The sequence below is a fragment of the Dendrobates tinctorius genome, unplaced genomic scaffold (genome assembly GCF_039654945.1).
Source record: "Dendrobates tinctorius isolate UK_male_01 unplaced genomic scaffold, ASM3965494v1 ptg000030l, whole genome shotgun sequence".
Lineage (NCBI taxonomy): Eukaryota > Metazoa > Chordata > Amphibia > Anura > Dendrobatidae > Dendrobates > Dendrobates tinctorius.
This window is the reverse complement of record NW_027361698.1, coordinates 7,099,631-7,126,378: the sequence shown is the minus strand read 5'-3', so window position 1 is coordinate 7,126,378 and position 26,748 is coordinate 7,099,631. Positions and strand designations below refer to the sequence as shown.

The 26,748-nt window shown below is 45.8% G+C and overlaps 1 protein-coding gene across 4 annotated transcripts in view; it reads left to right on the top strand.

Annotated features, from left to right (window-relative positions):
* TBCK (TBC1 domain containing kinase) overlaps positions 1 to 26,748 on the top strand; it is a 536,201-nt gene that overhangs the window by 41,751 nt on the left and 467,702 nt on the right. For all 4 annotated transcript variants that reach the window (XM_073571832.1, XM_073571833.1, XM_073571835.1 and 1 more), the window contains exon 3: positions 21,268 to 21,340. In XM_073571832.1, coding sequence (XP_073427933.1) covers positions 21,268 to 21,340 — 73 coding nt within the window. The remainder of the gene's footprint in view (positions 1 to 21,267; positions 21,341 to 26,748) is intronic.

Sequence of the window (26,748 nt, the reverse complement as noted above, 5' to 3'; positions counted from 1 at the left end):
ATTGGATTACACTTAAGTAAATGGTGATTTGTTAGGGGATTTCTGATTGGATGAGTCTCTACATAAAGATATTCTCCTGCCGGTGTGATGTTAACCCCCGGAAGAAGGCTGAATGCCGAAACGTGCGTAGGGGCTGATATCACCACCCACAGGAGGTAAAGTTTACCTTGCACTTAGGTACTAATTGTATGTGACCGGCGATTTTATTGTTATTGTTTTTCTTGGAGTCTTGGTGTCTGTCTGTTACCACAACTTGTTATTGTAAGCAATCAGTGGGATTTTCTTAGCCTGTGCAACCTCCTTGTAGCAGGTATGTGGGGGGTGGTGTCCTCATTTGGGTTTCCCACCTTTTAAATTTCTATGTGATGTATGTAATTTTTCTACTGAATAAAGATTGTCATTTTTTGCTAAATTGGGTTCATATGTTTTTTTCGGATATGTTTAACTTTATGTGAACTCAGCGATGGCTCCTTCATTTAGTAAGGGGCTAACAAATTGTGTTTAATACAAGATGTGTTTGAATATGCTCTGTTTTTGGACTTCAACATTTCTGTTAAAAGCATTACAGAATGCTGTAGATAAGCCCCTGATGTCAATGCCAGCAGCTGATAGTCAAAAAAAAGGGTGACAGATTCCCTTTAATGAGCGGTACCACGTGACCGCTGAATGCAGGAAGAAGACCGAGGGAGAAGCAGGGGCTGCAGAGAAGACCGTGCGCCAGGAGGGGGTGAGTATGACGGGGGCAGAGCAATATTCACCTGTCCCCGTTCCATCGCCGTGCACCGCTGTGTCTCCGGGTCCTCCTGCTGTGACGTTCAGCAGAGGGCGCGATGACGTAGTCAGTGCGCGCCCTCTGCTGTACGTCACTGCAGAGACCCAGGAGACAGAACGGCGATGGAGCAGGGACCAATAAATATCGCCAGTGCCAGGGGCCTGAGCAAGCGGCGACACCAGCACTTGGAGGTGAGTATGTCATTATTTTTTTTTTTTTGAGGGGGGTATTTATGGAGCTTCTTATGAGGCATCATTAACCCTTGTGCAGCAGCATATTATGGGGGGTATTTATGGAGCATCTTATGGGGCAGCATTAACCCTTGTGTAGCAGCATTTGGGGGTATTTATGGAGCATCTTATGGGGCAACATTAACCCTTGTGTAGCAGCATATGGGGGGTATTTATGGAGCATCTTATGGGGCAGCATTAACCCTTGTGCAGCAGCATATGGGGTGGTATTTTTCTATGAAGCATCTTATGGGGCAGCATTAACCCTTGTGCAGCAGCATATGGAGGGTATTTATAGAGCTGTGTTTATATGTATGTGTGTGTGTGTACATATATATACAGTACAGACCAAGGGTTTGGACACACCTTCTCATTCAAAGCGGTTTCTTTATTTTCATGACTATGAAAATTGGAGATTCGCTCTGAAGGCATCAAAACTATGAATTACCACATGTGGAGTTATATAATTAACAAAAAAGTGTGAAACAACTGAAAATACTGTATGTCTTATATTCTAGGTTCTTCAAAGTAGCCACCTTTGGCTTTGATTACTGCTTTTCACACTCTTTTCAAATGATTTGGTAATGGTAATAGTTTGGTATGGCAGGCAAAGGTCTAAAAAAGGCTTCCAGGCTTGCCATGGCTCTCTGTCAATAAATTACGTTACATTTCATTTCTGAGAAAATTAAAGTTTCTATAAGCAGTTAGTTGAATGCATTGTGAGGTCCCCTAATGGGACTGAAAACATAATTAATATGTATTTTTATAAAAAAAAAAAAAAAAATACAACTCATGTTCCAAAAAAAATCAAGCTTATTTAGTAATGAAAAAAAGATATGGATCACTGAATATAGCAGAATAAAACCAATACCAACTTAACGAAGATTAGCCTTTATCAAATTCACAGTCAGGATGAAAAAAATTGCACTAGAAACCTTTATAAACATTTTCCTTGTTTCAGCTTTGTACTTGCGAGGCTGAGAATGTCCGATAATAGTCAGTACAGTAGGTAAGGGGTCTTCATTGTGTGACTCCCCTGCACTACTCTTACCACTGGTTGCCGTGTTCAGCCCTGACACAATTGCGATGCTACAACACACTATTTGCCTATTGCTTTCAAGAGCTTAAAGTTATGACCTGTTTAAAAGTAATAATGGGGACAAGGGATTGTTCCAATATCCTAGCCATAAATCCTGCTTAGCGCACATGTACAGTATCTGCGGATCTCCACTATTGCCCGGCTCTGATTTAGATCTGCACTTCAGATACAATGAGAAGAAGTAAAGCAAGAGCAGAACAAGATGTACAGTATGTTCCGTAGCGGCCAAGGCATTCTTGTTATATATGTATAAATGTTTTATGTGTTCCTATTGTAATAATAGCCACTCAGGTCCCATTTCTGTGTTCAGACATTTCTTTCATCACCGTCTTATAACATCCTACAAATATCTTTTTTATTAGAAATTGCATTTGGAAGCGTTTAAAACTTCCTTCTGCCCAAATAATAAAGCTTGCATGTGTTTCATGAATGTTCCAGTTCTCTTGTGAGGACGCTATGTCACTTCTTAGAGCAGTAGTTGCTGCTCCAGAGCTCCTATTCTTCCTACTGTAACCTGCAGGTTAAAACCTATAGTCGCTAGTTTTGGACACTATGGAGATTTGTATTTGTAACCCCAGTTATAATCTCTTAGACGGAACGACACATCACAGCAAAAAAGAGTGATGGGTCTAAAACATGAGCAAGCACTGACACAAAAGAATAGTCCACACATCTCCAATTAACTAGTGGCCATGGGTCTATATTTCCAATCTGGACCAACTGTCACTTAGCAAGTGGTGGGACTGAAATACATGGAAGGTATATTTTTTCTCCTTCGCCTCATTGTGGGACACAGGTACTGTGGTGTATGCTACTGCCGTCAGGAGGCTGACACTAAATGGATGAAAAAAAGGTTGGCTCCTCCTCCGCAGTATACACCCTCGCCTCGATTACAAGCGGAATCAGTTCTTGCTCAGTGTCCTAGGAGGCACACACGTCTGGTCTTTTTCCAGACTTACTTTTTTTTTTTTCTACCTTCCATGAAGATGAGACAGGGGCAACGGATCCTATTGAAAGGGTCCGATTTCCCCAAACCAACAACAGGCGAGCACATGCGAGTGTCACCTCCACGTATCCTTTCCTGCGACGTGGGACATGTCTGGTCTTTTTTTTTTTTTCTCAGACTTTTTGCTTTCTACTTTCCATGAACATGAGACAGGGGCAACGGATCCTTTTGAAAGGGTCCGATTTCCCCAAACCATCAACGGGCGAGCACGTGCGAGTGTTGCCTCCACGTATCCTTTCCCACGACGCGGGACATGATGCCGGACTCGCCCTGACCACCCTAAGGTATCGAAACCCTAGGCTGTACGGAGGCCTACGAATAGTCCGTGCGGCCCCCACTGCACCACCAAGGCTAGACTGCGGTGCTGCAAGGCGGCGGACGGTCCCTCTCCTGATCCCCTGGAGGGAAAGATGGAGCTAGGGTGCCTGCACCGTCCTTGATTTGGATGCAGCCCCCCTTGCCCCTCTAACCTGAGGATCAGCTGGAGCTCCAGGGGTGAGGCGCTGAAGGAGGTGGGCTGGGAGGGCTCCTGAAACCCCCAGGGTCCGCATTTCCCTAGGCGGCAGCAGCGGTCGGGCGTCAGCATGCGTCCCCACAGCGGTAGCACTCGGCAGCGCATATCCTGACCAGGCCTCAGTTTAATTTTAATCAAAATTTAGTCCCCAGGTTTGGCCGGTACTAGGCCGCGGGCAGAAGTTCCGCCCCCGTGACGAGCGTACTTCCGGCGGATCCGCCCCCGGAGCCTCGGGCGGGTGCCGAAAAATTTAGTCCCCGGCTTCAGCCGGCGTTAGGCCTCGAGCAGAAGCTCGGCCCGTAGGACGTCACCGGCGGCACCTTCTCTCCCTGCAGGGCCGCCCACACACCGAGGCGCACCTTTTGGAAAAGCGTACAGCGGTTCGGCAGGCAGGACGCCTAAAGGAGATCCAAGACTGGGCACAGGACTGGGGTAAGTGCTACCTCTGAAGGAGAAGGCCACCCTCTGCTTTTTTGCCAGAGGCTAAGCAGTGGAACCCTGCAGGCATATCACCTAGCAGGGTCACCATGCCCAGAGCAGCTAAGACGTACACGTTTTCTGTATGCTGCATGCACCTCCTGTCGATCCGCCTTCCCACAGGAAAAATCTGAAATCTGCAAGTCCTAAGTGCCCAGGAGCCCTCCCCTGCGACCGTCATGGGCACTGCCTCTGTCTCAGTCTATGGCATTACGAGAGCAATCGAGTCCCTTCAAGCCCCAGATAGGGCAGGGATAGTGGCTCACCTGTCTTTGAGGGGTCCTCCGCCTCACAGGAGCCTCCGGCCTGCAGGGGCCGCTCTCTCACTAGGCAGATGCGGGGGAATCGGACCCACATAGCGTCTCCCGGTCGGTTCCGGTGCCTCGGCATCCGTGAGCTCTGCCTCTCGCTCGCCCTCGCCAGTAGTCGATAACGAGAATTCGGATTACGACTCGGACGAGCCCCTTGACTTAGTTACTCTGAGTTACCAGGAAACAATGAACAGCCTTATCGAGGCCGTCAACCAGACCCTGGCGATTGACAAATAGATCCACCCTGGCCTTAGGGCACAGGGTGTCATTTAAGTGGGTCAAGCAGCCTCTTAGAGTAATTGCCGCTCACCCACAGTTGACGACATAGAGAAAACGCTTGACGTTTGAGGTGGGTGGAACCCCTGGCGGTAAATCCACCCGTGTCGCGCTTGGCCTCTAAAGCCCTGTTGTCCATACCTAACGGTTCCTCAATTAAGGATCCCACCGACTGTCTCATAGTGATCCTGGCTCGCTCAGTATTTAAGGCGTCGGGTTCAGCACTTTCTCCATCGTTCACTGCAACTTGCGTAGTTAAGGCCATGGGCTCTCGGTCTGAATCATTATACAGTCTTGCAGGGTATGGACCTGCCTGCAGAGATAGCAGATATTGCTAATCAGGAGGACTTGGCGTGTAGACTTAACCTCCAAGAAGTCCCTAACTTCTTTACCTTATCAGAGGGGTGCCACCGGCCATTCTAGGCAGAGCGTGGTTATATTCGCCTATATGGTGAAAGGTTGGACCAGATTATTTCTGACCCCACAGGGGGCAGAAGCAGTTTTCTCCCTCAATAAAGGGTTAAGCAGCTTTTTTTCGTCACCTGCTTCAGACACTGTTTCAATCCTTTCGCAACCCCAGGGGAGCTTCAGCAACCTACTCCGCTGTTGCAGGTTGCCCCAACTAGGACAGAGATCATAAAGTCTCAAATGGAGCTAACCCATTGGGGAGAATGCGATCCCAACAACCCCAGATCAAGGACACCTAGATCCCAGGAATCTTCGGCCTAATGGCGCGAGGCAAGTGCCGGGCGACACCGGCAGAGTAGGCAGTCGCCTACTCTGACCTCGCCATGTCTACTGAAGCTCTCCTTTGTGCACGACACATGGGTAAGGGAGCTGGTATCCTCGGGGTACAAGTTAGACTTTGTCAAACAGCCCCCATCGAGTTGCTCCGGAAAAACGGTGTTGATATCCCCGGACCGGAAGGCGAACGAGGTCAGGGTTTCTATTCCGACCTGTTCACGGTCCCCAAAGGGACAGGGCTGCCAGGCCCATTCTGGTCCTAAAACTTCATCAACCCAGAGAGATCATCCCCGGTCCCAGTTGAAAGGAGTTCCCTTTTAAGGATGATCTTCAGCACCTCCCGAGGATCCTTCCTCAAGACGAGGCCCTAGCTCTTCGGCAAGTCCAGATACTTCACCAGCCAGCCTCTCTTACCTTTCATCTTTGCATGAAAGAAGAGAGTGGCAGCAATGGGAACAATCCCAGCTGCTCAACTCCATCCTCACCCCCTGCAGCACGCCCCCTTGTTATCATGGGACAAGAGCCCGTTCTCACTCGACCACCAGTGCCGGTTGCCCAGGCAGGTCAGACAGGCACTTGGATGGAGGACAGTCAGTTCCTGCCATTTTCAGGGGAAACCCTTTCCCCCGGACCATAGGTTGGTGGTCACAACTGACGCCAGTTTCCTTGGCTACGGAGCAGTTTTTTTTCACCATCACGAGGGACGGTGGTCGCCGCAGGTGGCTCGCATCCCAATCAACTTGTTAGAAATTCAACAGCCCGGCTGGCTCAGCAACTTTTTCATCATCCTCTAGCAGGCCGCCCCGTCCGGATTCAGGCGGACAACACCATGGAAGCACCCGCAGCAGAGCATCCATGTACGAAGTGAGGCACATCCCTCACTGGGCCGAGAGGAATCACTCGGTGATCGGCCGTCCACATTTCCAGACGTAGAAAGCTGGGCGGCAGGCTTCCTTAGCCGGTAGGGTCTTGTGTCCAGGGAATGGTCACTACACCTCAAGGTTTTTTTCCGGCAAGTATGCCGATGTTTGGGAACGACGGACGTGGAACGGACGGCTTCCGGGGTAGGCACCAGAGTGACCGTGTTGGTCGCCTCGGTCCCGGGACCCGCAGGCAAGCGCTGGGAATGCGTTGGTTCTGCCATGGAACCAGTATTCGCCTCCCATACCTATTTTGCCCGCTGCCGCTATTCCCAAGGATCATCAAGAGGATCAAGGCAGACGGAGGTTCCAGTGACGCTTTTGGCCCCAGATTGGCCTCGGCGGGCGTAGTACGCAAACCTGGTGCAGATAGTCGCTGACATTCCCTGGCAACTGCCAGGGCGCCCACACCTACCTTCTCAGGTCCCGAGCTACCACCCAAATCCAAGGGCCCTATGTTTGGCGGTTTAGCCGTTGAATCTTGGTTTCTGACCTAGGCTGGGTTCGGACGCAATGTGGTTACTACAATGGTTAGTGCCCAGAAGCCCGCCTCAGTACATATTTTCCACCACACCTGGAGGATTGTCTTTTCATGATGTCAGGACCACGGCCGTTCTCCACTGGGATTCTCTATTCCCAACATTTTGGCGGTTTTTCCCAGTCCGGCATGGACTCAGGGTTAGCCCCAAGTTCCCTTAGGAGACTAATATCTGCCTTATCCGTCCTGTTCCAGCGAGGAATCGCTACGAAATGAAACAGCCAGCCTACACTCAGGGATTGGCCGTGTGGTACACCAGTGCAGAAGAAATAATCCGCATGGGGCAGTGTTCACACAGGGAATGCAGGGCTTCTGGTTCACGACCTCTTAGTAACACCATATAGGGGGGCTGCCCAGTGCCAACTAGAATGCATCCCGTGTGAACAGAGGACACAAGTTTGCAGAACCATTTGGGCCCAACTGCACCCTGAAAGAAATATAAAAAGTGCACAAAAAACATATCAATATATGTAAGGTATTGGTTGATATTAAGGCCTTAATACGGAAGCTGGCAAACTGCATCAAAGTTCCTTACACTTGCCAGTCCTACTCTAACATGAAAACCTCAAAAAGAGGAAAAAATCCGCCAAAAAATTCAGATACAAACCAGACAGGCCTAAATGCATCTGCACTAATACAGGGTGCAGCGGACCAAATTACAATGGCAGCTGCACAGGTGCATAAATACCAAATGAAACAGCCAGCCTACAGTCAGGGATTGGCCGTGTGGTACACCAGTGCAGAAGAAATAAGCTACCAGTCTGCAGGTATGGACCTTCAGCCAGGGGGTCTCTCACTTGGTACCCCTCTATAGGACCCCTCGGGACAACTGGGACCTTAGCCTGGTTCTAGGCGTTTTGCAGGAAGCTACATCCAAGCCTCTACAGTAGGTATCTTCGACATACCTCCCCTGGGAGTTGGTGTTCCTCGTGGTGATAACATCAATCCGGCGTGACCCGGAGCTGGCAGCTCTATCTTGCCGAGCTCCATTCCTGATATCTCACAAGGATAAAGGTGGTTCCTAGACCAGCTCCCCCTTTTTCTGCAGAAGGTTGTTTCCTCATTTTGTTTTAATGAGGATATTGCCTTGCCCTCCTTTTTTTCCCGGCACCAGTACACCAGGTGGAAGAGGCTCTTCATACGTTAGACCTAGGGAGAGCTCCCAGGGGGTACGTGTCACAGACAGCATCCTTTCGTCAGACAGACGCGGTTCGTGCTCCCTGAGGGTCGCAGGAAGGGACTTGCTGCATCAAGAGTGACTATAGCCAGGTGGATTCGCCTGATGATTCAGGAATCCTACCGCACCGGAGGCGCAGCTATGCCAGCAGAGATCAGAGTGCACTCAACTCGAGCTATGGGCGACTCGCGGGCTTCTCGGCACCAGGCATCGGCGGAGCAGGTAGGCAAGGCGGCAACCTGGTTCAGCTGCACACATTCTCCAAACATTACAAATGTCCATACGCTGGCTTCAGCACATGCAGCTTGGGTAAAAGGATTCTCTCTCCAAACAGTGGCGCACCCTTACACAGTAGGTGCGTGTAGCTTGGACCGGTGAGTCAACTCCCACCCAGGGACTGCTTTAGGATGTCACACAGTACCTTTGTCCCCCAATGAGGCGAAAGAGAAACATGGATTTTTGTGATAAACTCACCGTAAAATCCTTTTCTCCGAGACGCTCATTGGGGGACACAGTACCCACCCTGTTAGCCAATTGGCTCCTTTTTGCTTATTAATAGGTATTTATGATACCAGGTGGGTTTTCTAGACTTGTTGTTACCTACATTGAGGCTGATTATGTCTTGTAGATCTCCTACTGCTTTTGCACCGAACTGATTCCGCCTGCAATCGAGGCGAGGGTGTATATTGTGGAGGAGGAGCTAACCTTTTTGTTCATCCACTTAGTGTCAGTCTCCTGGCGGCAGTAGCGTTCACCACAGTACCTGTGTCCCACAATGAGCTTCTCGGAGAAAAGGATTTTACGATGAGTTTATCACAAAAATCCATGTTTCGCATGTATTGAATATATTTTTGTAGTATCAGGAGATGAGGTGTGATCGATTTTAATTAGTTAGACAATGCGTACTGTGAACCAGTGATGAAGCTGCACTGCGGCGATACACATGTACATTTCACTCTTCTTTTGAGGCTATAGGAATGAGTTCTATTATTTGATACTATCTTTGTTGCCTTTTTTTTATGGATCCTGCATATATTTTTCAATATTACTGTACTGTATATTGAATTATTTTTCCTTTATCTCTGGTAGCACGACTTTACCAATTTTATACATTTATTTATATTGCCACATATCTTATTTTCCACTATGATCATCGTCGCTATCAGGGGTTGCTATTCAGATTAGTGTTAGTGAGTGAGTTTGTGCAATTTAACATTTTTTTTAAGTGTTTTTAACGTGATTTATCCTGTTACTCTGATTATGATAAAATAAAGTGTTATTTCTTTGATAATTGTGAATCTGCAGCCAATTCTTTTCTTTTTTTAATTGTGTTATAATGGTATTATATGTCACCTTATACAGTTTATGCTTTTTAATTAGTATTGGGTTATTCTCATGTTATTAAATTGCTGTTGTCCATTTCACATCTTGAAAATAAGCAGAGTTGCAGTTGACTTGCTTGAAAATAATCAAAGTTGCGATTGACTTGCTTTTTCTATCTGCTGTCATTCTCCTGCTCTGAGAGCCTTTATCTTACATAGTGTACAGCTTGTTTCTAATGAACTCAGCTAACAGAGCCTGGCTAACTTTGTGCAATAATTACATTTCAATAGAGGAGTTAACTCCTAAAATACCCTTCAACTCTCTCTAGCCCATTGCTTTCGATATAGCAGATAGGGAGGAGGGAGCAGAGCAACTATCAGCTCCTGACAGGGCTCTTATCAGTTCTTTAGGATCACATTCCCTTGGCACCCAGCATCAGCTGTTCCCAGAGCAGTTCTCCCAACCATGGCACTCACTCTCCAGAACTGTGTGCTTATTGAAACGCTCTGTTATCTCTATATATAAAAACTAGCTGAAGAGCCCGGCGCTGCCCGGGCATAGTAACTAACTGTGGTTAGTTATAACAAATTATAATTATCCTCCTTCCCATAGTCCCGTGCCCATACACCCATCATACATATCCTCCATCCCATAGTCCCGTGCAAATATACCCATCATACATATCCTCCATCCCATAGTCCCATGCCCATATACCCATCATACATATTCTCCATCCCATAGTCCCATGCCCATATACCCATCATACATATTCGCCGTCCCATGCCCATATACCCATCACACATCCTCCATCCCATAGTCCCATGCCCATATACCCATCACACATCCTTCATCCCATAGTCCCGTGCCCATATACCCGTCATGCATATCTTCCATCCCATAGTCCAGTGCCCATATACCCATCACACATCATCCATCCCATAGTCCCGTGCCCATATACCCGTCATACATATCCTCCATCCCATAGTCCAGTGCCCATATACCCATCACACATCCTCCATCCCATAATCAACCATTATGACATCATAATGAGCGGCGTGGCTTGCAATCTATGATGACATCAGCGTCGCCATGGCAACCATTATGACATAATGAGGGGCGGGGCTTGATACACACACACTTTTTCCCCATTATGTAGATAGGGGCAAAATTGGTGAATTGGAACGTACAGGGTTAAAATTTCGCCTCACAACATAGCCTAGGACACTCTTGGGGTCCAGATGTGTGACTGTGCCAAATTTTGTGGCTGTAGCTGCGACGGTGCGGATGCCAATTCCGGACATACACACACACGTACACACACACTTACACACACACTTGGGCTTTATATATTAGCTGAATGTGTATGTGTATCACCAACCAATCACGAAGCATCTTTGATTTCACCAGAGCTGTTCAAAAGAAGCTGACCTGTGATTGGTTGCTATGAGCAACAGTTTTCCTTGCAAACAATCACTAAGCATCTCTCATTTTACCAGAGCTGGTTAAAAGTAGCTGAGCTGTGATTGGTTGCTATGACCAACAGTTTTCTCACTTGACAACACCTCAGCAGACACTGACATGGTGGGAGAAATGTACATCCATGGGAACCTAAGCTCCCAGCCATTGTCTGCCCCCCCAGACAGGAGCACAGAGTACATGACAGAAATGAATCCCCCCTCCTCTGCCTATATCCCCATCACACATCCTCCATCCCGTAGGCACATCTTCCCTCTTAAAGGGATCATTGGTATGGAAGTCAGAGCAAATCCATCCAGCGCTTTGGTACTGACCCCAGGGTCTCTTAAAGGGATCATTGGTATGGAATTTAGGGCAAATCCACTCTGCGCTTTGGTACTGACCCCAGGCCTTTCTTAAACGGATCTCTGGTATGGAATTCAAGGCAAATCCATCCAACGATTTAATTCTGACCCCAGGCTTTCTTAAAGGGATCCCCGGTATGAAAGTTGGGGCAAATCCACTCAGCTTTCTGGTTCTGACCAAAGTCCCCTCATAAAGGGATCCTCAGTACGGAAGTGAGGGAAAATCCACACTGCACTTTGGTACTGACCCCAGGCCTCTCTTAAAGGGATCTCCGGTATGGAGGTTAGGGTAAATCCCTCAGCGCTCTGATACTCCCCTCAGGTTTCTATTAAAGGGATCCCCAGTATGGAAGTTAGGACCGTTCTACTCAGCGCTTTGGTTCTGACTCCAGGCTGACGTGATGATGTGGGATGTTAGCGGTAGCTGTACGGTGCCTCTGGCTGATGGGATGATGTGGGATATTGGGGGTAGTAGTCCAGTGGCCCTGGCTGACGGGATGATGTGGGATATTAGGGGTAGTAGTCCTGTGGCTCTGGCTGACGGGATGATGTGGGATATTAGGGGTAGTAGTCCTGTGGCTCTGGCTGACGGGATAATATGGGATATTAGGGGTAGTAGTCCAGTAGCTCTGGCTGACAGGATAATGTGGGATATTATAGTGAATGTGGCTATGCGGAATGGGCGGGGCTCTACACTCAGCTTTATATATCTATATATATATATGAGGCATCGTGATTACTCTCTAATCCCGCCCCCTGCACAGTAGCTCTGCCCCCCACCCCATTACCACACACAATCCTGCCCCCCCACCACATTACCACACACAATCCTGCCCCCCACCACATTACCACACACAATCCTGCCCCCCACCACATTACCACACACAATCCGGCCCCCACGCCACATCACCACACACAATCCCGTCCCCCCACATTACCACACGAGGCTCCTTCCCCCCACATTACCACACGAGGCTCCGTCCCCCCACATTACCACACGAGGCTCCGTCCCCACACATTACCACACGAGGCTCCGTCCCCCCACATTACCACACGAGGCTCCGTCCCCACACATTACCACACGAGGCTCCGTCCCCACACATTACCACACGAGGCTCCGTCCCCCCACATTACCACACGAGGCTCCGTCCCCACACATTACCACACGAGGCTCCGTCCCCACACATTACCACACGAGGCTCCGTCCCCACACATTACCACACGAGGCTCCGTCCCCACACATTACCACACGAGGCTCCGTCCCCCACACATTACCACACGAGGCTCCGTCCCCACACATTACCACACGAGGCTCCGTCCCCCACACATTACCACACGAGGCTCCGTCCCCCACACATTACCACACGAGGCTCCGTCCCCCACACATTACCACACGAGGCTCCGTCCCCCCACATTACCACACGAGGCTCCGTCCCCACACATTACCACACGAGGCTCCGTCCCCACACATTACCACACGAGGCTCCGTCCCCACACATTACCACACGAGGCTCCGTCCCCACACATTACCACACGAGGCTCCGTCCCCACACATTACCACACGAGGCTCCGTCCCCACACATTACCACACGCAGCACTTCCTTTCTATGTAATTCAACCACTTCAGCCAAGGTAAACGTACATTTAATTGTGTTTACAGAGAAATTTTAACTCAATTTATGTTTATGAAATTTGTTTAGATGCTGGAATGAATAAAAAATGCACATCTTACTGAATCCAGTTTGTTTTTGATTTTACACTGTGAATAAAATGTATATTAGTAATATTCAGATTTTTAATGATTATTATTGTTAACTTCATTTTAATTTAATTTACCACCTGCGTAAGCGCTATTGAATGTTGTCATTATTTACTTTAGTTTAATCACCAGCAGCGTTAAATAGATAGCAGTGAGCGTGCCGAGCGTTAGCTGGCTGGAAACAGCTAGTATATAGGTATAATCATTATAACTTGTTATAGCTAACCGTAGTTAGTTACTAGGCCCGGGCACCACCAGGCTCTTCAGCTAGTGTAAGTATAAAGACTCCAGAAGGAGCAGTGACAGACAGTTAATGTGTTGTAACAGAATGGAGCACCTGACCAGTACTGTCACTCAAGGAAGAGTACCTACCCCACAAAGCAACTAGAAAGAAAAGGAGACTGCAAAGCTGTAAGCTGCAAGAGACAACTTGAGAATACCTCTTTAAAGGGAAGGTGCCGCAATTTTATATAATTTGCAAAACAAGAGTAAGTAACAAAACATGTTGTTTCAGCAAATGTTGTACTAACTAGGATTTATGGTTTGTTTGTAATAATGTTTTAATGTAGCCACTGGGCGCTGCCATCTTGATTTGCAGATCTGTGGAGGACTCATACAGTCTGCAAATATGGCCGTCCCTGGACATAGGAGACTGCGACCCCACCATGCAGCCTCATTAGCAGTGAACTGGGCACGCCCCTGTGGGCTGCACCATTCACTGCTGTAGGTGTGACTGGGCGCCATTTTACTGTAGCCCAGTGCTATCTGCTGAGCTCCACTTTCTGCACCGTGCTTCCTGCTCCAGCTCCACTGTCCTCCTGCTCTGTCTCCGCCTCCTCACTCACACACAGCCCCAGTGATCTCCGGTAATCTGACACCTTTGCTTTTATGAGAGCTTTTATGGCTGTGTGAGGACAGTGACATATACAGCCCATAGTCTAGTGTATAATTGGGGGGGGGGCTGGAAGTTTCACCAGTGTAGGCATATCTGTAATACCTCCTGTGATACTGCCTGCTGAGCCGTGTATCTAATCCTCTCCTGTGTGATACTGACTGCTGAACCGTGTATCTAATCCTATCCTGTGTGATACTGACTGCTGAACCGTGTATCTAATCCTATCCTGTGTGATACTGACTGCTGAGCCGTGTATCTAATCCTCTCCTGTGTGATACTGTCTGCTGAACCGTGTATCTAATCCTATCCTGTGTGATACTGACTGCTGAGCCATGTATCTAATCCTATGCTGTGTGATACTGACTGCTGAGCTGTGTATCTAATCCTATGCTGTGTGATACTGACTGCTGAGCAGTGTAACTTATCCTATCCTGTGTGATACTGACTGCTGAGCCGTGTATCTAATCCTATCCTGCGTGATACTGACTGCTGAGCCGTGTATCTAATCCTCTCCTGTGTGATACTGTCTGCTGAGCTGTGTATCTAGTACTATTCTGTGTGATACTGTGTGCTGAGCTGCGTTTCTTATCCTATCCTGTGATACTGTCTGCTGAGCAGTGTAACTATTCCTATCCTGTGTGATACTGACTGCTGAGCAGTGTAACTAATCCTATCCTGTGTAATACTGACTGCTGAGCCGTGTATCTAATCCTCTCCTGTGTGATACTGTCTGCTGAGCCGTGTATCTAATCCTCTCCTGTGTGATACTGACTGCTGAACCGTGTATCTAATCCTCTCCTGTGTGATACTGACTGCTGAACCGTGTATCTAATCCTCTCCTGTGTGATACTGACTGCTGAGCCGTGTATCTAATCCTCTCCTGTGTGATACTGACTGCTGAACCGTGTATCTAATCCTCTCCTGTGTGATACTGTCTGCTGAGCCGTGTATCTAATCCTCTCCTGTGTGATACTGACTGCTGAGCCGTGTATCTAATCCTCCTGTGTGATACTGTCTGCTGAGCCGTGTATCTAATCCTCTCCTGTGTGATACTGACTGCTGAACCGTGTATCTAATACTCTCCTGTGTGATACTGTCTGCTAAGCCGTGTATCTAATCCTCTCCTGTGTGATACTGACTGCTGAACCGTGTATCTAATACTCTCCTGTGTGATACTGTCTGCTGAGCCGTGTATCTAATCCTCTCCTGTGTGATACTGACTGCTGAACCGTGTATCTAATCCTCTCCTGTGTGATACTGTCTGCTGAGCCGTGTATCTAATCCTCTCCTGTGTGATACTGACTGCTGAACCGTGTATCTAATCCTCTCCTGTGTGATACTGTCTGCTGAGCCGTGTATCTAATCCTCTCCTGTGTGATACTGACTGCTGAACCGTGTATCTAATCCTCTCCTGTGTGATACTGACTGCTGAGCCGTGTATCTAATCCTCTCCTGTGTGATACTGACTGCTGAACCGTGTATCTAATCCTCTCCTGTGTGATACTGTCTGCTGAGCCGTGTGTCTAATCCTCGCCTGTGTGATACTGTCTGCTGAGCCGTGTATCTAATTCTCTGCCGTGTGATTCTGCTCTCCTGAAATACTCTGTGCTGCTGTCACCCTGCTGGTTTTATGTGTGATCTACATGGTGGTATTGTGTATGATCTATATGGCGGCATTGTGTGTGAAGTATATGGCGGTATTATTTGTGATCTGCTAAAAGGGGACCCATTCTGGGGTGGTTCTGGCTGAGCACCTGCACACGGGTCAGGGGTAATAGGTGCAGTCAGGGGAGGGCTGGTGAGGCAGCTGAAGAGAGGGGTCTCATTTTTATGGTTACTGTATGGCTCCATTCCCCCCCAGCCTGCTTCCCAGCGTCACCCCGGACTGCGCCTGTCGCCTCGCTTTCACATATCGCCAGGACAGAATCTGAGGAGGGGAATAGGGTCTTTGCATGCAAAGTCTGGATCAGAACAGGCCATCAATCAGCAGAAATGTTTCCTGGATTTCTGTGCTGCTGTCTCCCTGCTCCTCCCCCATATATCTACCTCTGTGCCCCCCATAGACCAGCGCACTGCTCTCCTGAAATACTCTGTGCTGCTGTCACTCTGCTCCCTCTACCATATATCTCTCTGTGTGCCCCCCATAGACTAGCACACTGCTCTCCTGAAATACTCTGTGCTGCTGTCACCCTGCTCCCAGAATCCTTGCTGCCTGCCATCCTCGGTGACCGAAGACCCCATTCCTCTCCTCAGATCTTGTCCTGGCGATGTGTGAAAGCAAGGCGACAGGGGCCTGATATATGGAGGAAGGAGCAGGGTGACAGCAGCACAAAGTATTTCAGGAGAGCAGTGTGCTGGTCTATGGGGGGCGCCCTGTTCAGTGCCAGGGATTGTACATAGAGCGCTGTGTTTTATACACATGGATGGACCGTCTGCTTGTCTGCTCCACAGAAATCCAGGACACATTTCTGCTGATTGATGGTCTGTTCTGATCCAGACTTTACATGAAAAGACAGTCAGTAACTTTGCAGGCCCCATCAAAATGGCTGCTCACTGTGTTCCTAGATGTCATCCTCTCTTTTCCTTTAGCAAACACCCAGAAGGGGAGGAGAGGAGGGACATCACACCCATGTCAGCAGATTCCGCCCATACAGTGTCCATTTTAGGGCATGATCATATATCAAAATCAAACACCATGGACACTGTATGCCCATAATTACTGCAGTGCAGTAATGTGAGCTAGTTGTACACTAGGTTTTTGTGCCAAATTTCAGTATCTGCTCCCCCTAGTGTTAACAAGTGGAAATGCCAAACTTTTTATAATTATTTTTCATATTTTACAAAATTAAAAACATGATAATATTTTTTAAGAAAATGTAAACATTAATTCTTTACATTTTTTCAATTGCTGAAAAAATTTTTTTGGGATGGCACCTTCCCTTTAAGTTATGTATGGTAGCCCAGAGCTGTATTCCCAATTTTGGACGTTTCAGAGCTGAAATCACCTTTCTAACCAAATGTCTGCTTAGAGCTTGCATTTGTAATTGCACTGTAGTCTTTGCCTCATACTCTTTACAGTAAGCGTGTCTATAGGCAGGCTTGTTGACTGTTTTCTGAGGGAATTGGCAATGTGTAGGTAAGTATAAAAATGCTAGGAAAGGTATAACATTTAAAAGGTTACAATGTGATCCATCTGATTGTATTGTTGTGAGAGCAAGAATGGTGCAAATGGAGCCCCTGAGGGCAGGGCGGCTGACTGGTTTAATTATTTTTAAAATCTTCTCACAACTCCAGCAAAAGTTACCTGAAGTTTATAGATGCCTGTCAGCTGAACATTTTTTCGGTTGACAGATATTCCCCCCAGCTCTTGCATACACATGCATACTCTGTTTCTGCAGCCCCGAAACCTGAAAGATCTGGAGAAGATCTGTATGGAGGAGGGGGCCAATATCCCTGCTGCTGTGGGTGCAAACTACAGGAAACGTCTGACCTCTGTAACTGCAAACATAAGTTTCTCTACCAAATATTAAGTTCTGTTTTTCTATTGTAGCAAATACTTATCTCATGCAATAAATTGCAAATGAGTTATGTAAAAATCAAACAATGTGATTTTCTGGATTTTTTTTTTAGATTTTGTCTCTCTACTTATGATAAAAATTCCAGGTCTCTCCATTTTTTGTAGGTGGGAAACATGAAAAATCGTCAGTGTATCTAATCTTACCTACTGTGTGTGTCGGTATATAGATGTATACTTATATTATTTTACATTTAATAATTATACATTTTGTATACAATAGATATGTTCTACATTTTTGTTGGTACGAAGGTGATCCGATATTTAATATGTTCCTGAGAAGGTCTGTAGAACATCCATTGTGTCATTATGTATGCCGTCACTACCCTTGTATGTTGGTAATAGGTTTTATGTATTCCCTGAAGACGATGTGCAATAACGGTATAAAACCCCAATTACATGCAGCGTCCAAACGTTCTGATTTTTATGTCGGATTAGGTCATCAGTATGGATACCTCGGAAAAAACATGTTCTTAATAGAAACACTTGAGAATATGTCACTATCTCTCCTGATGTCCTGACGAAAATAACACATCCAAGTGTGCGAGTTATAGACTACGCGCGGCGTTTTGTAGGGCTGGGGGACCTGTAAAAGGGTCCTGTGTCTGGGCTGTGCAGGGCTGGCGCGAGTTCCTGCTCTCTGGGAATGAAATCTAGTAAAACCTTTCATAGGAACATATATATTTTCCAGATTTCGGTGTGTGGACATTTCAGGATGTGAGGATGACCTATATCACTTCTAATCCATTTCTTGAGGTCCTTCTGTGGTTAGGGGAGCTTTCTTCAGTAAAATAACAGAGCGTGTCTGGCTTTACCCTCCGTATGTCCTGAATCCATGATCTGTTCATAGAGGGCCTCATACACGAGTATACATGGAGTACGTGGAATTAGTAGTCCAGACTCCGCAGCAATGTTGTTATCGCCTGCCATGTTAGAGGACGGGGCGAGCCCTGGAAATAGCAGCCAGCCTCCTGTAATGCATCCATCACCTGCTGACGTAGGTGATTAAGGTACAAAACCATTAAAAGTGATGTGAACAGGGCCTTTAATTAGATTTGCAAAATTGCTGCTTAGTTTTAGAAGCCATTGAACGCTGAAATGACCAAATACTTTTTTGTGCACCTGGCGGTTCAACCGCCGCAACTCTTTTATTTCTGAGATACTAACCTCATTTTTACCGTTTATTATATAACATATTGAATTTGTGCAAAAAGTAAAAAAAAAAAAAAAAAAAGTGTAGTTTTTTTTACTTTCAAATCTGTGAAATTAGCCAATTCACTTTATAGTCATGTGCGGCTTTGAAAACCGTTTGCGCTGACATTTTTTTTTGTTTTCCTATTGTTTTGTGCATATTTTTTTTTTCCTTTTGTATGTATTATATTTCAGCAAAAAAAATTTGGTGCAGTGCGACGCACATGTACTTTTTCTAATTTTTTTTATTTTTATTGTCCCTGTTTTCCAAGAGTCATAACGTTTTTGTTGTGTTTTCTTTATTTTTTTTTAATTTCTTGTAGTAATAAACAAACTAAAAAAGATAACATTTCTTTTCTGCGCTTGTTCACACGCTGCGTTTTTGCCACGGGAAAATAAAGTGCAGCATTTTACAGTGTCTGCAAAGTGAATGCGAATTCTGAAATCTCTTGCATATGCTCCGTAATTTTTCCTTGTAGATTTGAACCTTCAGAGCGGTTTTTCACAGACTTCGGGTATGTGCACACGTTGACTTTTTGCAGTGTCAGCGAGAAAGCCACTCCTTAAAATACACACAATTATGATGCGCTTTTTTCCTATACATTTGAATGGGTGAAAAACAATACAAAAATTTGAAAGATGTGACACGCTGCAGATTTGATAAGAAATTAACACTTTAAGGTTGAAATCTGCAAGAAAAAAAAAAATAGCATGTGCAGGAGATTTCAGAAATCTCATTCTCTTTGCTGGCACAGTAAAATGCTATGTTTTTTCCATGGCAGTAATGTGCAGAGTGAAAACACAAAAAAAAGTCAGTGTATGAACTAGCCTTAGGCTAGTTTCACACTAGCGTATTTTACATGCAGTGCACGGCGCCGCTAAGCCCCGCCCCCTGCCCGCTCCATGATCGCACACGGCCGCATGCGATCTGCGCACCCTATCTTTAGCATAGGGTGCGCAGACCGTGCGCTGGCCGTGCGCTAGTAGGATTTTTGCGTGCGCTGCGCACTTTTGAAGGTGTGCCGAGCGCGCCAAAATGCAAGATGGTGCGTTCGGTGCACCTTCAAAAGTGCGCAGCGCACGCAAAAATCCTACTAGCGCACGGCCAGCGCACGGTCTGCGCACCCTATGCTAAAGATAGGGTGCGCAGATCGCATGTGGCCGTGTGCGATAAGAGGAGATGACCGGACGGGACGGGCAGGGGGCGGGGCTTAGCGGCGCCGTGGGCTGCATGTAAAATATGCCAGTGTGAAACTAGCCTTAACGCTTTTTATTGTTTCACAAATAAACTGTATTCTTTATTTACTCTTTTGAAATACATTAAACTTTTTTTTATCACTTTATATTCCATCTTTTCAGAGGTGAGGTGACCAATAAATAGCAATTCTGGCATTTCTATTTTTCTTTTTGCATGAGGGAATCGCAGCACAGGTGTGGAGAAAGCGGGTAACCTCATTTCTCTGTTGTCTGTGGTAATCGAACTGCACTCTGATTGCATCCAAGTGCAGTTTGATGTTTCACATGCATCCATAGACTTGTAGGGTGCGTGTGATCTGATCATCGGATGCACCCGCAGCATACTGCAATTATTTTGCTGAATCGGCATGAGAAAAACCTCACAGATCTGCACTGCCTCATAGTATAACATTGGTTAGTGTTATCCGGTAAAACATCTGATAGTATTCTGCTGTGTTATACCCCAGTGTGCGCGAGCCTTAACAGACCGCATCTTGCCGCCGATACCTGATACATATGGAGCAGGCCCAGATCTTGAGTCCGCACCTATGTGACGTACGTCAAGAATGGGGAACTTTTTTTTCAGGATCAACATTAGACAAGACATATAACAAGTTAAATCAGGAGACTAAATGTTTATGAACATTATGGAGTTTACCTGCTTTCTTGAGTCTTCTTCTCTTAGTTTCCATAGTGGTTTGGGAATAGCATCACTTCCTTGGGTTCAGAACTGCGGCACATCGCTATCCAAGTGAATGGAAGAGTATCCAAAATTCAGAAGGAAAGGTCTTCTTTGCTCATGTTCACAGCTCAGCCTTTCTCATAAGGAGCCATCTGGGTATACGAGCCAAACCATTGCCATCTTGTCATTTGCCTTACCACAAAAGAATAAAATTAAACTTTCTACATAGAATATGTTGGATTTACTGGTAGAAGGCAGTGTTCTTTATTTTTCCTTATTACTATTTTGGATAGTATTTTGGGGTGAGCTAATAATCCAGAAATCCTTGGTTGTTTGCTGATCAGAATGTTCCTATTTGTGACAAAACATTCCTAACTCCGTATATTCTCAACATAAATCCGATTAGCTCTAGAGAAATACGGTATGCTTTCTTTTCTTAGAAGGGTTTTGATCTCACACTTGCACATGTTTAGTGGAAATTCCTGATTAACTTCTCCCGAGGAAGCATTGATTCCCCCATATTTGGATCTCATGGACTGCACATAAAACTTGTCATGTAATACATTGCTGATATCAAATTTAGATCTTGTGACCTGTCCTCCACCAATTTTTGTTCATCATTTTCTAGATCAGTAGTATTGTGCGTTTTCTGTCAGCTTGTATTATCTCTGTACAGTTTCACTCCATTTTAATGTTTGATATATTCTCTTCTTGCCTCTCCAGAGAGACTGGTCGTTGTAGCTGAACACTATGACAAAAGTCTTGAAGATTTGCTGCAGGGCAGGAAGCCAGTGAGGTAACGTCTCCATCCAGGACAGCCACATTTGTAAAATTGTCAAGTCAGAACTGATGGGCAGCCTGCAACGTGTTTGGTAGTCACATGATTGTGTATGACGGCCACATCGGTAGTGTTGGTCTATGTGTCATGTGGCCATCTTGGCACAGTCTGTCGCCCACATATGTTCTGCTTTTAGCTCTTCACTTGTTGTAATCAGTAGTCAATGATTATAAAGCGACCTAGATCCGTTATGATGATAAAAGTCAAAACTGTGAGATCTTGTCTTCTAGTGTCCGGAAATTTGTAATGCAGACTAGCCATGATCCTACACCCAAAATAGAATATTACACGTCAATTCTTGTGAAATGTGGCGCTAGTCTTCGCATCCTGTCATAAATACCGTATTTACATTTGTGAATTTTTGCCTTTTATCTCGTTCTGATTTGAACTTTTGACCTAAGCCGGGTTTACACTGTACGTTCAGTCATTTATAAGCCTATTTAGTCACACCGGACTCCAATGCATGCAGAACTATCTGTAATAGATCTGTCACGTCGGCGGCGGTGACCGCCGCCGTGCCTGCAGCGGCGGGGCCAGCCGCCGCCTGTACTCACCTGCCCCCATCTCGCCGCACTGTGCTGGTCTCCGCCCCGCGCTCGTCCCCCCGGAGTGTGGTCCTCACGCGCAGGCGCCTTAGGCCGCGGGCGCGCCCCATGCAGGGTTCTTAACCCTGCAGCGCCCGCCCTAAGGTTCTGTCCTCCTATCAGGTCACAGCGTGGGGTATATCAGGCGTCTCCAACATGGTGGAGACGCCTGATTATCGTGTGCCTTGCCTGCGGTGCTCTGGCCAGGTTGCAGGAGTTCTTCCTGTAACTTCCTCTTATCCCTTGCCTTGCCTCAGTCCGGTGCTCGTTTCCTGTTCTGCACTCTGTGCTCTGCTCTATAGTCCTTTCCTCCCTATCTCCGTCCTGTACTCCAGTGCCCAGTCCTGTACTCCAGTGCTCAGTCCTGTTCTCCGTATCTCCGTCCTGTACTCCAGTGCCCAGTCCTGTACTCCAGTGCCCAGTCCTGTACTCTGTGTCTCCGTCCTATACTTTGACCTGCACTTCTTACTCCGTTCTGCATTCTATCCTCAGTCCTGTACCTCTCACTCAGTCCTTTGAGCCGCCCCTCTTGGTTCTAGCAGTCGCGGCATCTGTCTTCCGAGGGTCTGCCCCTAACGGCCCCTGTATAGGGGTCGGCACCACCTGGCGCGCTCGCCCCCGGGAGCTCCAGCGCCGCGACCCAGAGGGTCCACTCTCGGACGTACCTTCCTGGCCGTCACAAGATCGTTCTGTTCACGGTGAAAATTATGCTCTCGGCAGCACATCATCTGTTTACATGGGATAATATGCTGACGAGACTGATGATTGGTAAAGAGGACCTGTTGCTCGGTCAAAAGTGTCCCTGCGATCCGAGATTTTTTTTTTCATCTGTCATGTGGTTCCAAAGATATATGTTTGAGTTTTTTTAAAATTTAATGCTAATATTTTGGTCTTTACCAGAGTGGTGTTATTCATAGAGCAACAGTGCAGAAAAGCCCAAATAGAATCCTATGAGTCACACTCCCTTGGTAAAGGCCAAACAAATTGCATAAATATTATGGCCCATGTATCTGGCACCATATATGATGTAAAAATTGGAATAATCAGGGCAGCAGCAGGAACAAAATAGAAAAAAACATGGGCCAATTTTATCTGGATACTGTCCTCTTTAAGCCAGTTTACAAATCATCTCACCTGACCAACGATCTTTCTGCTCATTTGACGTGTGATTTCCGCCCTGCTTATACAGGACGAATTGTTGAGAAACTAGCCCTCCTAAGAACACTCAATCCCAAATATTGACCTGTCTGAATGGGCCTTTAGGGTAGTCGTACAAAGTAGATATCTGGGGAGCAGCCTCGCTACTTAGGTGGGCTCGGCCAGGGGTGCGTATAGGGCGAGTGGAGTAATTGCTTCCAGACTTACCTGGCAGTAACTTAACTTGCTTAAAAATATAACTGATCAGGCTGCCCTATTCATCTCTCCCCAACATCCACTGCCAGGGGAGACTCAGGAGGCCCTCATAGCCAAACAAAGGTCAACCGGTTTGTTCAGTTCGGCCTACATTAATCAGATGTGTATGGACAGTTTTAAGCTTCACTGATCTAGTCATATTGCCTCCTTTTTATATGTTCCATGCATTTTTTATCTTTTTTTTTTTTTTTTAAAAATTGGAGGTGGCAGACTGTCTGAACTTTCTTCCATTGTTTCTTAGCAATGGATTAATTCAAAACGGATGAGAAACTGATGTCTTCTGCTTTTTATTCACTTTTTTACGAGTCTAAACCCCAAAAGTGAATGAAAATAGGATTTGCTCTGAGTTTGATAATACGGAAACCCAGATCCATTAACAGTGCAAATGTGTGTGTGTGTGTATGGTTCCATTAAACTCTATGGGTCAGTGTGCTGTCCGTCGTAACAGCCGATAAGAAAGCCAGATGTGTGAATGTAGCCCAAGTGTGAGGGTGGGATGGGACCTTCTGAATTACTGTATCATGCAAGGACTCAGCTTTGTAGGTGCAGAGGTTGTGTTCACACCTGCTTCGTAATCTAATGAGACCCAAACGTTCGCTCCTCTCATAGCATTGGTGCTTGTAATGACCACATGTGCATCTGAGATTAGGTGCCTGAGGGCCACACTGTAGTGGTAGCTTCTGGCCTATGTGAGATTTCTACTAACAGTAACATCACCGTCCTGTTACATCTCTACCCCAACATCTCTATTCCACCCATGCCGGTGTAATAGCGCTCAATGTCGCTGCTCACTGAACCCTGAGAGAGGTTACACAGTCTCCCACAAAGATTTCCTTTCTGCTTAGCTGCCAAATCGATTCTCCACTCAGCAAATTGGCAAATACTTTAGGAGGGAAATGTTATTTCAATTTCTAAATGTTTATCCAATTTAGGGAACCATAAAGTTGAGACTCATCTGCTTCTCAGATCAGTCCTGCCAGCTACCGCCAGGAGCCTACGGAGAACATAAAGGTCTTCTGCACCTGTAGTCGGCATCAGTTCAGACCCAGCAGGGAATGTCCTCTTAGTGTCGGCTCCTTGTACTTTTTGTAGACAGAAACATAACTGTATGTTCCATGTAAGCATGTCTTATTCATGCATTATGCTAAAAGCTTGGAATTGCAAGGCTGTGTGTTTTTTTCTATTTTAATTATTTTTTTTCCACAAATAAAAATGTATTTAAAATATATAGTGTGTTTATATAGAGAATTATATGTTGAAAAACGTTTCACAGTTGTCGTTAATCCTGATGTAAAACAGGAAACTTTTATCCCATTCAGGCTAAGTGATAGTTGGTCCTATGTTGTGCAGAGGACAATGGAAAATATATTAAATTGTTGTCCCATGATTAAAGAAGCACTCTCATTAAAATGTTTATGGTCTAAACCTGTGTGAATTTATATGTAGTGTAGGTATATTAATATACTCACCAATCGCTATCTTCCCCAGTTTCCAGCGCCGCTTCAGTCCTCTTCTGAGTCACATTACTAAAGTTCCATCAAGGACTGGAATAAAATGGGTTAAGTTTGCGCTGCCATCGGAAAAGTGATGAGGAGTCAGGAATCCAAGAATGTGGTTTATTGGTCAACGCGTTTCAAAGTATCAAACTTCTTCATCAGGACAAACTATAGCTGTGGATAAACTGTGGTTTGTCCGGATAAAGAAGTTTGTTACTTCGAAACGCGTTGACCAATAAACCGCGTTCTTGGATTCCTGACTCCTCATCACTTTTCCAATGGCAGCGCAGATTTAACTCATTTTATTCCAGTCCTTGATGTTTTCATAACCATGGGTCTTTATCAGCTTAAACCTTTTTAGCGGTTGTGGGCACTGGGCACACAACCTGACCAGATGAGCACCATTGCCCACGCACTTTTACTTATTTACTGGATAAGACCCTATTGCACTTATTGTTGTTCCAGCTTCATACTCTGTTACTAAAGTTCAGACTGTCTGGACCACACTGGGGTCTATGTGTGACCCGAAAGTGACTTATACTGTTAGCCTATGGACTGTCAGACCGAGACTCAATAGGCCTACATTGTAAAAGAGGCAACCCCTCTGTGAGCAGTCAATTCAGAACAGTCACCATGCTAGTGAGAAGAGAATCAGAGTGGTGCTGGACACCGGGAAAGACAACGATTGATCAGTATGTCAATGCTCCTACACTACACTATATATCCATTCAAACAGGTCAGGTTTAGCCCTTATCAATTTTAATGGGAGTGCTTCTTTAAATACTTCTTTCTCTGTTAGCCATGCATTTTTTTCCAATCAAAATGATTTTAGAAAAATGCTCTTTTTTTCTAGAAATTGTTGTTACCCACTTGTTACTACGCCCTAAATTATTGTTTCAATTTTTTTCCCGAAAATGCCCCTCTAATGTTTCCAACAGCAGGGAGCACATGCCCAGTCGGTACTAAGTGGCTGAACATGTGTCCTTTGGAGCTATATACATTTGGAGGACGTTCTGAGAGGGAATAGTAAAAAACACCAGGGGGCGCCATAAAAATTCTGTAATATCAGCATCTAGACACAGGAGCATTTTTAAAAAGTTATTCAATTGATAAAATATTCTGTTTTTCATTATCTAAATGTGAGATTTATTTGTGGAACAAACACATTAACGGTTTCTTCTAACAAGATAATATTTATTAGAGTGTAGCGTAGTGCAATTATATCATTTCTGTCTCTTATCCATATAGAGGTTCAATCACAGACACTTGCTGTGCAGAAAAAAAGGTCCCGGCGATCGTTGATTGCTCGTACTGTGCAGGCGGCACCATCTTGGACAAGAGCATTTTTTTTTCCTTCTCTAGCAAGTTGGTGCTGCCGGCGCCTGCGCAATAGCAGCTTTTGGATCACCTCTATATACACCGATACTACTGCGCAGGCACGGTGGGCGCCGTTTTATAATAGATTTTTTTATACTATCAGGATAACCTCAAGCACATTTATTAACAACACAGTAAACATGCGATTATGCTGCAGAAGGGAATAGAAACAATCAAAAAATGTTATGTGCCCGAAAATGGTAACAATAAAATGTCAACTTGTCCGCAAAATAGTCCTCACATGCCTCTGTTGGCAGAAATTTAGAGAAATTATAAATCTCCGAATATGGCGATGCAAAATATATTTTTTTTGCAAATAAAAGGTTTTAGTGTACAATAGCCGACTATCATAAAAAACTATATAAATCTGGTATTACTGTAATCCACACCGACCTGAAGAATAAAGTAGTCTAATCCTTTATACCACATGAGACATGGCGTAAAATATAAATAAAACCAATTCTTTACCTACTATTTATTTTTTTTATTTCTGCCT